The 13,103-nt window shown below is 40.6% G+C and overlaps 1 protein-coding gene across 8 annotated transcripts in view; it reads left to right on the forward strand.

Annotated features, from left to right (window-relative positions):
- The window catches only part of Phactr2 (phosphatase and actin regulator 2), a 268,456-nt gene that overhangs the window by 227,221 nt on the left and 28,132 nt on the right, over positions 1 to 13,103 (forward strand). For all 8 annotated transcript variants that reach the window (XM_075948751.1, XM_075948741.1, XM_075948798.1 and 5 more), the window contains 3 exons: positions 5,239 to 5,294; positions 11,262 to 11,323; positions 12,862 to 13,003. In XM_075948751.1, coding sequence (XP_075804866.1) covers positions 5,239 to 5,294; positions 11,262 to 11,323; positions 12,862 to 13,003 — 260 coding nt within the window. The remainder of the gene's footprint in view (positions 1 to 5,238; positions 5,295 to 11,261; positions 11,324 to 12,861; positions 13,004 to 13,103) is intronic.

Genomic DNA, 13,103 nt, shown 5'->3' on the forward strand with positions numbered 1-13,103 from the left:
AGCATTTCCAGCAGCCATTGTCAGTAGCCAACCACTTAACAGTTGAGGCTCCAAACACGCCCTGTCCAGACAACCACGATGGATGGAATGAGTTTAGAATGGAGAGAAAGTAGACATTTGTATCAGTGAGGCACACTCACAAGACAGGCTGATCAGACGTGCCCCTTGTGTAGTGTGTGGAGGAAAGTAGATGCGTTCTATGGAATCGGAGCCTTGATGATTGACAAAAGAAAACCAGACAAATGTGACCCCCTTCTGATGTGAGCTAAAGAAAGATCCAAGCTGATCTGCTGAGATGGAATGAAAAACCCTTGGTAGCACGTTTTGAAGATGTTTGAGGATTTGTATGATGAACTCACTAGTGAGGGAGGACTAGTCACAGTCAGAGTGTCTGATCAAGGGTGAAGCCCAGGGGTAGAGGGATTGCTTAGCAAATGTAAGACCCTGGGTTTGATCCTAAGCACTGTAAATTTACAAACTAATGAATAAATGAATGAATGAGATGTGGCCTTATTTAAAACTGAAAAAAAAAAACCTAGGGTAAAAATATATCTAAAACAAGAGAGAAAACATCACCAGCCATCAGTTGATGACACTCACAGAACAGTTCTTAAATTAAAGCCTTTACTACTTGAACTACAAGTACCCAGGAAAATTAAATGTTTACTTTTAACTTAAATTGCACACACTTATTAAACTAGTGAAGCACAATTAAAAATTAAACCCAAGTTTATGGGAAAATAGTATACATTGTTCTTGATATGTATTTTTGAAGCAGTTTAAATAAAATAGTTATAAAGCTATTTCTTTGCATAATAACTCTGTTGACTGAGGTTTCTGTCCTGCCCAGTCCCACAGTCGTTCAGTCCCAAATAAACACACAGAGGCCTACATTGATTATAAACTGATTGGCCTATTAGCTCAGGCTTTTTATTAACTCTTATAACTTATATTTGCTCATAATTCTTCTCCGTGTTAGCCATGTGGCTTGGTACCTTTTTCATCAGTGAGGCCTTCTCATCTTGCTTCCTCTGTGTCTGGATGACAACTGCAGACTGACTCTTTTCTCCTCCCAGAATTCTCTTGTTCTCATTGCCCCACCTCTACTTCCTGTCTGATCACCCTACCTATACTTCCTGACTAGCTACTGGCCAATCAGCATTTATTAAAAATAATACAAGTGACAGGATAAAAGACTATCCTTTAAAAAAAACCAAGAACTCTGAATCTAATATCCTTTGTTTAGCTTTCTTCATGACTATTATCCATACAACTTGTAACCAACACTCTAAACAAAGGCAAACATCCATAATCCATATTTTGGGAATGCGGGTGTAGTTTTCCAGACTACTTCCTGCTGATTGAAAGCACTGATAATCTTACAGGGAGCTAAAGAAAATTTTGAATTATGGTCAAGTCCTAAATGGAATATTCTGTGAGGCTTGATCATCTCAGCCAGAAGTCTTGAAACTGTTCTGGATGCATAACTCAGAGGAAACTCAACAGAGGTCCCCTGAAATTTTGGATCATCTGGACCATCCATTCCTTTTGGAGATTTCTCAGGGGGTCTTCATTAATCAAACCTTATTTTTCTTAATCGAGAATGAATCCACAGCCTCTCATTTCCTGTGAAAACAAAAGCAAAACCTCTTCTCCAAATTAACATACCTTTTAACTTAAATTTTTTTTTAAATTTTAACTTTTTTTTTATTGATAAAAGGAGAATAAAAAAAAATTTCCACCTCCTCCCAGCCTCCCATTTCCCTCCTCCTCCTCCCACTCTTCTCCCCCTCCTCCCACCCTTCTCCCCTTCCTCCCACTCCTCTCCCTCTCCCTCTCCAGTCCAAAGAGCAGTCAGGGTTCCCTGCCCTGTGGTAAGTCCTAGGTCCTCCCCCCTTGAAGTCAAGGCATTTTCAAAATATATATGTTGGATTAATCCAGCAACATTTTTTTAGCATTAACCCAAGTTTATTAAACCTTACAAACAAATGATTGCCTTTTGTATTTTCCAGTGCTTTTTTATTTATAGAAAAAAAACTCAGCAGCATTTATAATCAAATGTCTTTTAGCAGCTTTTGCTCCTTCCCCAGTCATCAAACAATTTAAAGACAACACAATAACACACAGTATCCATAATCTCTGTGTATTTTTCATCTTTAAGTGGCTTTATTTTAAACTCTATTTCTTTTATTTTTATTTTAAATTTTTTTGCTTTTTGAGACAGTGTTTCTCTGTGTATCTTTGGCTATCCTGGAACTCACAGAGATCTTCCTGCCTCTGTCTCCCAAGTGCTGGGATTAAAGGTATGTGACACCATACCTTGAACTCACAGAGATCTTCCTGCCTCTGTCTCCCAAGTGCTGGGATTAAAGGTGTGTGCCACTACACCCAACTCTCTTTGTTTCTTTTTTATTTTAAGGACTTTATCCTTTTCCTTTTCTCTCTGAAGCCTACATATATTTTTAAATACACTGTAAACCATTTAGAGGTTTTCTTCACCTGAATCTGTCTTTACTGTACATCTTTCTTTTTTTGACAACATGAGTCTTTAATTTGCTAAGCAGTATGGCTAGAATTAAACCCATTCCTTAGCTTTCTGAGAGCCTAGCTTCATGGCAGAAGTACTGGCTGGAGCCATGTTTATTGTCACAACTCTGTGGAGTTTCAAGGTCCCTGACACCACCAAGATGCATGCTGTTGGCAATTCATAAACACCATTTAAGTGTTTGCTGGCAGGGCCTCTTAAAAGAGCTGCAAGTTTCACAACTAAAGCTGAATTAGGAAGCCTCTCTTAAATGAGATGTGCTTGCCTCTAGTAAAGAGAGCAAATCCGAGAAATTGCTGCTACCAATGCTATTCATTTTTGTCCAGAATTATTTCCCAAACTCTCTCAGGTTGTAAGTGAATTTAGCTGTTCACGTTGGTGCCATTTGTTGACTGAGGTTTCCGTCCTGCCTGATCTAGCAGTCATTTAGTCCCAAATAAACACACAGGGGCCTACATTAATTATAAACTGATTGGCCTATTAGCTGAGGCTTCTTATTAACTTTTATAACTTACATAACTCCATCTTGTGGGACATATGTAAGAAGGAAAGGATCTATAGTGATTCATTTGAAAGGCTTTTTATAAAGATATGTATTATAAGACTATTTAGCAATGATAAATTAACCAAGAACAAGCCAAGTAAGTAGACAAAACCTGAACACTGATAAAGAAAGTTTTTTTTAAAAAAAAAACAACCTAGCAGTGTGGTTCCTGTCCTTAGAACATCAGTCTTCTATCCATGTCATTAGGGATTCCTTGGGGATCATGCCCAGTCTTTCACCAGGAAGTGTGAACATAGATTAGAATGGGTTGAGACATCCTCCATTCCAATTCTAACCATAAATCTGGGGTACCACCCGTATCTTTTATGAACTAGTATTCCAATGCCACCCTTAAAATATTTAATATTTTTATAAGTACGTACATGATCTATAGCTTTAAATTTTCAATATAGTAGGGTTTGTTCTTAGTAATATATAAATGTTCTTTTCAGTGAACACAGCACATCTTATGCCCCTTGCTCAAGGTTTTACCCACAGTTCAAGCTTAGATAACACAGTTTAAGTCCAATGAGATAAGAATGGATCTTGACCCCAACATTTGCTCATGTTTTAGTTTAAGCAAGTCCCTTTCTTCGTCAGCAAACTGGGAGCCGGCCTTTACTTTGCTGGGTTGTTTGGAGGATTCCCCACACTTTAAGCATCTAGCACAAGGACTAGACATTTAAAAGTAGGAGTGAAAGGTAGCCGTGGTTATTCTTATAGTTTTCCGTGCTTTTAACGCCAAGGGCAAGAGCTGCTCGGTCTTCATACTGTTCCTTGAGGTTAAAGAACCCAGAGGCTTCTACCCTTGAGGACAGACAACCTTCAAGGTCCCATTTTAATCAACTGTAGGATTCTAGAAAATAGGAAAGGAAAAGAAAGCATTCCAGAGGAAGGATATTCCTTCAGCAAGAGAGAGCTAGCACACTTGAGTGTGACAATCTCTAGTACACCAGCAGTGCACACACATAGCATACAGTATAGTCATGGCACCGAATCCAGCTGCATAGGTCCAGGTTGCTCCCTGGACCCTTTTGGGGACTCAGTTACTGCCTTAATTTCAAAGCAAACCCAATGAATATCCAACTTCAATGAAAATTTGAAGAGACATTTGAAGGATTACTGGTTTGTTGTGATCCTAACATTTAGAATAGGTTGTGTCTAGTAAATACATATATCTTCATCTTCACTTACACAAATGCAGCCTACATCCTGAGGCAATCTTTCACTGCAATTAAAAACAAATTGATGATGTAATCAAGACCAAGAACAAAGTTATATGGAATTTCTAAGAGTTCCTGCTCTCATGTAAAGCAGTTAACTACTAATCCTGGCTGAGCCTGGCTTATCTCAACGGCAGAGAAGAAGGGGCCCCCGCATAGCTCAAGATAGCATTGTATGAAATATATTCACTTGCAGGGTTTCCCGTCAAACCCCGAGCAGCACAGATTGAGCAGCTCGTACATTGGCGTGAACTTTGCAACAGCAGCTTATTGGAGGCCCCAGTGCACTGTACGTTAATTAAGTAAGCTATCAGCTAAGCTGCTGTAACATGTCAAGAATATAGGAGTTCAAGCAATGTATGTTGATTTCTCTCTTACCAGGCAGTCTAGAGACAACTGGGCCACCCAGCATGATGGAAATTTCTCCTCTTCTCCCCGTAGTCCTAACACTCAGACTCCTGCTTTGCACATTTCTTACAGCCCTGGGGAATCTTATCTGCAAGATCAAAGCTGGCTCATAATACCATGTTCCAGTGCAGCCTGTGCTAGAAGGAAAGCAGAGACCACACACTCATCTGTGTTGAGGAGGGGGAAAGCTTATGCTGCTCATGTCCTGTTTCAAGAAGTCAGTCGCATCCCGCACCTAACTAGGGGAGCTATGATCTGTAGGCATATGCCCAGCCAAAAGCCAGATGCCTCTCTTACAAGGATGAGTGGAAGAGAGGTGACAGATGGAAATCTAAGTTGTGCTCAGTAGTCTACAAACAGGAGGGAGATATTTATTTCATAGGCTTAAATTTTATTTTTATTTCCCAAGATAAAAGTCTAACTTTGTTGGTTCACTGTATCTTCCACCAAATGGGCCTTGTTTGTAACTCGTGGTGTGTTCATTTTGTAATCTGTAGTCTATCATTTTGTCATCCTAGGAGACTCAGCCAGAGGCCAACAACTGAAGAATTAGAGCAAAGAAACATCTTAAGACGTGAGTATATGATTCCATACTGCGATCCCTAATGTGATCCATAACAAGGTGCCCTAGAGACAACCCATCCATCAGGAGAGAAACATGATTCACAGCTGACTGGGAAGGCCCGTGTATGTCATATATATTAGTAGATGTTTACGTATTTAAAAAAATAATTTCTTGGTTTTCATATTTCATTTTATAGCTTTAAGCCTGATATCCCCTAAAGTGAAGTCCTGGTCATAGCAATTATTTTTGAGAAAAATTAAATTTATCCCATGTGTTCTTTTGCCGAAATATTAAAGAAAATGCTTTAGTCTACTTTCAAATAACTGCCAAAGAACAAACCCACAAAGAAATCAATCAAACATTCCTATATTGTTATGAATAATACAGTTGGTTGCTAGGTTGAGTAAAAGTTCCAATTTAAAATTATGGTAAGAGGGATTTTTCCAGGCATTTCACTTGCCTTTGTTGTGATTGCTCCTCTTCTTTCTTGAATTCTTTGTGGTTTCTTGGAACTTAAAGAGGTCTCCACTCATTTCCCACTTGATTTTTCCTTTCCAATTTCTGGCAGCAAAGTGTGAGGAGATCCCACTAGAACCACTGTCTATCTTCCTGTTCTCTCAGGATGGTCACCAGCTCCAGTGAGCTAAAAAGCAGTGCCTAGATATTAACCTAGTTCCAAAGGAGCTTTTTAGTCCATGAAATACCAAAAGACAAGAACGATCAGAACTCCAGGCAGACTATAATAGCAGTAAGCCATTGGCATGGAGGCACCCTTTTCAACCAAGCTGACCGAGTACAGTCAGTCTGCTGGATGACCCCACGCTCTCATGGGAGTTATTTTCTTTTGTAAAAGAAAGAAAGATTTTTGTAGCATATTTATAGCAATTTTGCCATAACTGAAGCAACCTAGCAATGAACACTTACCAGTGTAAGCAGGACCAACCACACAGTCTGTGGCATCGCTCCCCTGCTGTGCTTTTTTTCTGGCTATTTGTGAGTCTGAGTTGACTAGAACCCACCAAAGTGGCTGCTAAAATGAAGAAATGTCACTCTGAAAGACAAAAAGGTTGTAACTACAAAAGGAGGGTGCATTTTTACCTAAGCAACATCTAATGTTGACATGAAAACAAAGCTGTGAAGTTTCAGAAGTGTTTTCCATGATGGAGTTCCTGGGACATACTGAGTTAAAGTTCAAACTCAAGGGTAGACTGTGAGGGCCTGCAAGTACAGAGGGTATGTCTTCTTGGGTGTCTGATGAAATACTTGGAAAAGAAGGTCTTGCAAGTTCTGGATAATCCTGTCCATTGGGACTGATGTGCCAAGCCACACTGGAGTTTAGTTATTTGAGGAACTCTTTCATGGATCCGGAAATGTATTGCATGTTGATCTTAAGTGCTGTGTTGGCTTCTTTACCCTCTGTTTTCCTGGAGGTTCGGGAAAGAGCGAAGCACCAAAGTCAACTTCAGATTTGGGTCCAGCCCTGTTTTACTTCCTTCTAAGTTCATGTTGATTCTGGAAAGTGGAGGTCCATTTCCAGTCTGGAGCGGCTGATAACTGGCTCCTGATCCCCTGACATGCGCCAAGGGAAGCAGACAGAGCTGGGGCAGAGAGGGGGGGTTCTTTCCACTGAGCAGCACAGGGCCTTAGCCCACAAACACTTCATTCAGCCCCCTTGCTTCTGCACTCCTCCTTACTGCCCTCTTTTTTGCTCGTATATTTCATCTCAAGCTTTTGTTCAAAAGCAGCAACAGTATCTAAATGAAGACACCAGAAAACTGTGATACAGTATGATTTTTAAGGTCACATAGACCATCTCTTGGGGGCTAGGAAGCTGATTCAAAGCATGAAGTATTCAATAGTTCTCTACTTGAATTGCACCACCCCTTTGGTAATTATGGCTAAGATAGCAGTGAATACCAGTAACTATTTTGTAAGGACATGGAGCAAACTTGATGTCTTACCATCAGATCCCTTATACTCCACACTTGGTTTCTTTCCTATGTTGGTAAAACTGTTTTCTTTAACTACATTCATATTGTATAATGCATAAGCTATATAATGTGTTTGAATACATATTATATTGTATAATATATCAACTACATTTATATTTTATGATTCAGTTTCAAACCAGTCTCTTAAAATACAGATCATATATAGAGGTATCTCTTCCTGCCTCTGGCTGGCCAGAAAAAGTGACCTATATGGGACAGCTTTTCCATACAGGACCCGAGAAAGGATGCATTGCTCTTGTGGGCACACTGTGAGTGCCAGGCCAGCTGTATTTTCCATTGAGAGAAAGAAAAAAAAATGACCCAGGTCACTGAATTCTGAATCTTTATCTTCAACAATCAATTGTGAAATTTTTTGAATCTACAAAAAACGGAAGAAATTTTACAGAGTGCACCTAGCCATGCGTGTTCTCCTGTTGACGACTTTATCATGAATCGCCACCCATTGAGTTGTGTTTTTTAACATATATATGACATATATATGCTATTTTTCTATTTCAAAAGGTTATAGATGTCTTTTTATTTGTTAAACACACCTGTCTGGGGCCAGTGAGATGGCACAGCAGGTTAAGACTCTGGTAGCAAACCTGACAAATTGAGTTTAATCTCCAGGGCCCACATGGACTCCTACAGGTTTTCCTCTGACCTCTAAAGGTGTGCTGTGGCAGTGTGCTTGTGAACACACACACACACACAAACAGAAAATAAATAAATGTTTAAAAAATAAAACAAAACAAAAAATCCACCCACGTGGAAACATGTAAAGAGGCAAAAAGATCAACAAAGCCACAAAGAACATGTTGGGGGAGACCCAGGTCATTTTCTGCACAGCGAGGGCTCAACCGTGCACCGCTTCTCCCGTTGCTGGGTTTGCTCTATTTTCTCCTCTCTCAGCTCATTCACACAAGGCTGGAGTCATACTGGCTTGGCAGGCAGGTTTCTGCAGTGCCTGCTGCCTTGAAAGCAGGGGTGTTGATGGAGTATTTACTCAGACACTTCCCTGTGGCTGTCTGAAGTGGCACCCTTCCGCTCTGACATAAGACACTGACCCAAAGTTCTGCCCCTTCCTTCACCAAAGCCCTATGGTCCATCCCAATGCCCCCAACACTTTACATCACCCAGTAGGGTTAGTCCTCTAATTCGTCAGCAAGTGAAGGAGATGTGTCCTAAATGACCCTCGCGGTGAACACTTCAGTACCAGCTTCAGGATTTCCCCTTGCCGGTCCTACCACTCTGCAAAGACTCAGAGGTGACCCTAGGGCAGCCCCCTCCATCCTTCACCCTCTTTAGAAGAATCACTTCAAACATGGGAAACGCTAAAAGGCAGTTTCCTAGTGTCAGGGAAGAGTTCCCAGATGGTACAGCCCTGTTTACTTAAACTTTCTCATCGGCTCTTTCTATCTTAAACATCGCTGACTGTCACCTTGTTGTACAACAGCCTTAATAGGGTGAAACTAATATTCCCTTTAAAGAAGTGACATTTTACGCAAGTAGTGAAAACCTTTGGGCTTTTTTTTTTTTTGTCTTTGAAAAATGCCTTTAAGAAATGAAGCATGGGAATTAGCGGGGATGGAGGGGTGGCTTAGCAGTTGAGAGCACTCGCTGCTGTAGCGGAAGACCTGGGTTCAATTCCCATCACTCACGTGGCAGTTTACAGTTGTCTGCAACTTCAGTTCTAGGACATCCAATGCCCTCCTCTGACCTCTGGGGACACCGAGCACACACGTGGTGTGTAAACATAAATGTAGGCAAAACATTCATAAAACTCAATGAATACATCAAATTTTTTTAAGTAGCTTAAAAAAAGAAAAGAAGTGAAGCATAGTAGACATATAGGAAGATGTGACTAAAATTATGCTTATTAAATTATTATTTCTTTTAATATTATGTCATCACAGCTCTAGCGTTGTATAGCTCTGGTTTTAATCACATTAACAAGAAATTTGGAATTTGTGTAATATGTATAATAGGCAATCCACAAGATTCATTTAGCTCACATTAAGTAATCGACCCTTTGAGTATACTTTAAGGGTACAGAAAGACATATTTTTGTGAAGCCATAAGCGAAGCTTACAGCTCATTCATAATAAGAAATCTGACTTATAATCAAATCTATCTGATGCAGAAACACTCTCTTGTCTTAGAGTGATTTCAGTTTGTCTGTAACAACAAAGGTCATTCTCCTACATATAAATTGAAAGATGTATTTGAGAAGAAAACAGAAAGTTCAGTATGTCCAGAGAAGGAGAAAGATGTATGGAGAATATAAGGTGGTCAGTGAGCAAATGCCTGTAGCAAATACCACTACCTACTGCCTGTAGGTGGTGGTGCACACCTTTAATCCCAGTACTCGGTAGGCAGAGACAGGTGGATCTCTGTGAGTTCAAGACTAACTTTTTACTCTTAGAACCAGTGCTTAGTGGTGAAAAGTCCATTTAAAATGCTACAGTAAATATATTTTGGAGTTGAGGAATTGATTAGTCAGTAAAGTGCTTGCCACGTGAGCGTGAGGGCTTAAGTTCTATCTCCAGCACCCACTTTAAAAACTGGATGTGTTAGACGGGAGGTTGTGGCGCATACCTTTAATCCCACGACTTGGGAGGCAGAGTAAGGCAGATCTCTGTGAGTTTTAGGTCAGCCTGGTCTACAAGACAGGCTCCAAAGGTACAGAGAAACCCTGTCTTTAAAACAAAAACAGAAACCAACAACAAACAAAAGTGTGGTGAGGTACAATTACCACCTCAATGCTGGCGAGGCAGAGATAAGTGGATTACTGGGGTTCTCTAGCCAGATTTAACAGACTAATCAGTAAACCTCCGGTCCCAGTGAAAAACACTCTCTTAAAATCCAAGGTAGGTAGAATTGGATGATGACATTCAAGGTCCTCTGATGTATACTACACTCATGGGGTAGGGAGGGAGGGAGGAAGAGAAAGAGGGGGAGAGAGAGTAAAAAATAAAACTTTTGTTGGGTGGTGGTAGTACACGCCTTTAATCCCAGTACTCGGGAGGCAGAGACAGGCGGATTTCTTTGAGTTCAAGGCCAGCCAGGGCTACAAGAGCTAGTTCCAAGACAGGCCCCAAAGCTACAGAGAAACCCTGTCTCGAAAAAAAAAAAAATCAAAAATAAGATAAAATAAAATAAAACCTTTCATAGAAGAGAATTTTTCTGAAGTAGTACAGTCTTTCTTCACTAGACTCTTTAGAATGTAAGTATTTACGTATCTTGCTATGAAGTAAAATCAATGCCTTACTTAATACAGAAGAGAGACAGGAAACACACAGAAGCTTTCCAAATAACATCCCATAAATCCTGAAGGCTGCCTATTTCTTTAAAAATTCTGAACTCTTTTTTCAATCCCATCTGTTGGACTGCTTGAAATTGCACTACTTGATGAAGCACTAGAGAAAAAGATGACTTTGGAAAGTTAAAGTCACAAGAAAATAAATAATTTCTACCCGCAGTACAACTTGACCCCGTTCAGAACGGTGGTTTGAAAGCCAAGGCCCAAGGAATGCTTACATTTTGCTTCTATGGAAACATAGGAAGACAGATCAAATATTTTGGTTGGGTTTGAATGGAAGTCAGCAGCTCGGACGTGCATGGGATGGTTCTAATTTGTTCTTTTAACGTGCCTTGGAGTTTTCACATGAAGATCAGATCCAGAAGTAGATATTTTTTTATCTGAATTCTGGTAGTTTATGTCTCTAAGACGATAATATGTACATGGAACAAAGAATCAGGAAGCAAGAAGACAGTCCACGAGTTCCCTATGGGAGAACGATATCATTGCATGTATGCATAGATATCCCATGCGTATGACTTGTTCTTTCGGCAGAATCCTTTGATAGATTTCTAGCATGATGGCTTGTATAATCAGCATACGCCAGAGCCGGGTAGTTGTTCCTGGTAGACTTTTCTGATTGCACGATCATCTCTAGTAACTATACTTATGCCTTATTAACAGAAAAGAATGAAGAAGAGGAGCAAGAAGCAAAAATGGAACTCAAACGGAGACTCAGCCGGAAGGTGATGACATTTCAACTGCTAATGAGCATGCGTGTTCTGGGATACAGTTTATCTTCGTTAGATACAAACCCGCTCTTAACACGTGACTGGGATGTTTAGGAATGAGTGCTTCTATTAGGCCACCATGTGATCCAAGGCATTAAAATGAACAATGCACACAAATTAATTATCTTCTACTTGCGTGCTATGTTCATTTTGAAAAGTTAACAGCTTGTACATTGTAGCTAATGATTATGAAAATAGGTATGTTAAGTGAAAAAAGTTTAAATACAAAAATGAACAAAAAAGATGTCATACACAAATCTTCCATTTAGAGAGCCACCATTAGCATTTCAATATATTTGTATGCCATTAATTAGGTTTAAAAATGCTCACACTCTCCATTTTATCTTGGAAATACTAAATAAGTATTTTGTGGCTCTTAATGATTTGTCTCTACTCTGTAGCAAGCCTGGGTGACTAATTTATTGAGTGAATTTGACCACAGTGTTGCCACAATTGACAAATGGCTTATCTTTAGAACTCAGGCAATTGTTTCCACTTATTTACAAAAATACAAACCTGATCCCAGGACCACGACTTTGTTTTTTCTTCTCTGCTAAAATTAATTAGTCATTGGAAAAATTAAGGACAATCAGTTTTTATATTTCATCATAAATCCTTGTAGTGGTTTCTCGACTATACTTTCCATACCTGGAAGAGAGCAAGGTAACTAAAGTGTGACCCCATATCCAGCCGAGTGTGTGGCCTGACTCGGGTTGTTCAGAGCTGGCTGGGGAGCTCACAACAAAGCATTCCGAGATAGGTCTGGGTTTCTTTCAAATGTAGGATTATTCCAGTCTGTCTTGGTGCTTGTGAAAGGACCAAGAGAGTAAAGCAAGGGCACCCCAGGGCTGGCCAGATTAAATATGCGATCAATTTGAATGGGACAGAGGACTTGAGAAGAAATCCCCAAGAACAGGCATGTCAGAAAGATTGCAAGGAGTGTCCTCCATGAAGCCTCCTTCATCTGCCAGTCACCTGTCCTGGCTGTGTTGGCCAGCACAGGACCTGTCCCCATCTCTCCAGGAAGACCACACTGTAGCTAGACCCTTCTCTGAGCCATTTCTGCAGAGAACACCACATTTCTACATATGCCAGACTCACTTGGAGCAGAGACTCATTTTCTAGGAGTTTCTTAGCTTTTGTCTTAGTCCGTCGGCCACCACCATAACCGTCCTTGAACTGTGTGTTCACCACTGAGTGTTCCTGTGACAGAGATGACAGGCAAACCTTAATCTTAGTGCCAGGCATGCTATGGGGAGTCGCACAATCCAGACGGTTGCCAAAGGCTGACCTAGCTAGCAGTGATGATTTTCTGGTCTGGAAATGAGGGCACGCTGCTTTCTAGGTCTCGTTACAAATTCCCAAGATGCCATTGCTTTTCTTTTAATACCTGAAAGTGACCTTAACTTTGAAGCCTTCCAGCCAGAAACCTTGCCACCTAGAGGCTGTAAACGCGTAACTGATCTCTGCCTTTCCCTCCTAACCTCCTGTAGCTCAGCCTAAGACCTTCTGTGGCAGAGCTACAAGCCCGAAGGATCCTGCGGTTTAATGAGTATGTAGAAGTCACGGATTCTCCGGACTATGACCGCCGCGCCGACAAGCCCTGGGCCAGGTTGACACCTGCCGACAAGGCAAGTATCTCAGTGTCCTTTTGTGCTTCCAAAACCTGTGTGCTCAACCTCTGCTCAGCCATCCTAGCCCCTTTCTCCCTCTGGAAGTTTAAATACAAGTGTTC

The sequence above is a fragment of the Microtus pennsylvanicus genome, chromosome 1, assembly GCF_037038515.1.
Source record: "Microtus pennsylvanicus isolate mMicPen1 chromosome 1, mMicPen1.hap1, whole genome shotgun sequence".
NCBI classification, from domain to species: Eukaryota; Metazoa; Chordata; class Mammalia; order Rodentia; family Cricetidae; genus Microtus; species Microtus pennsylvanicus.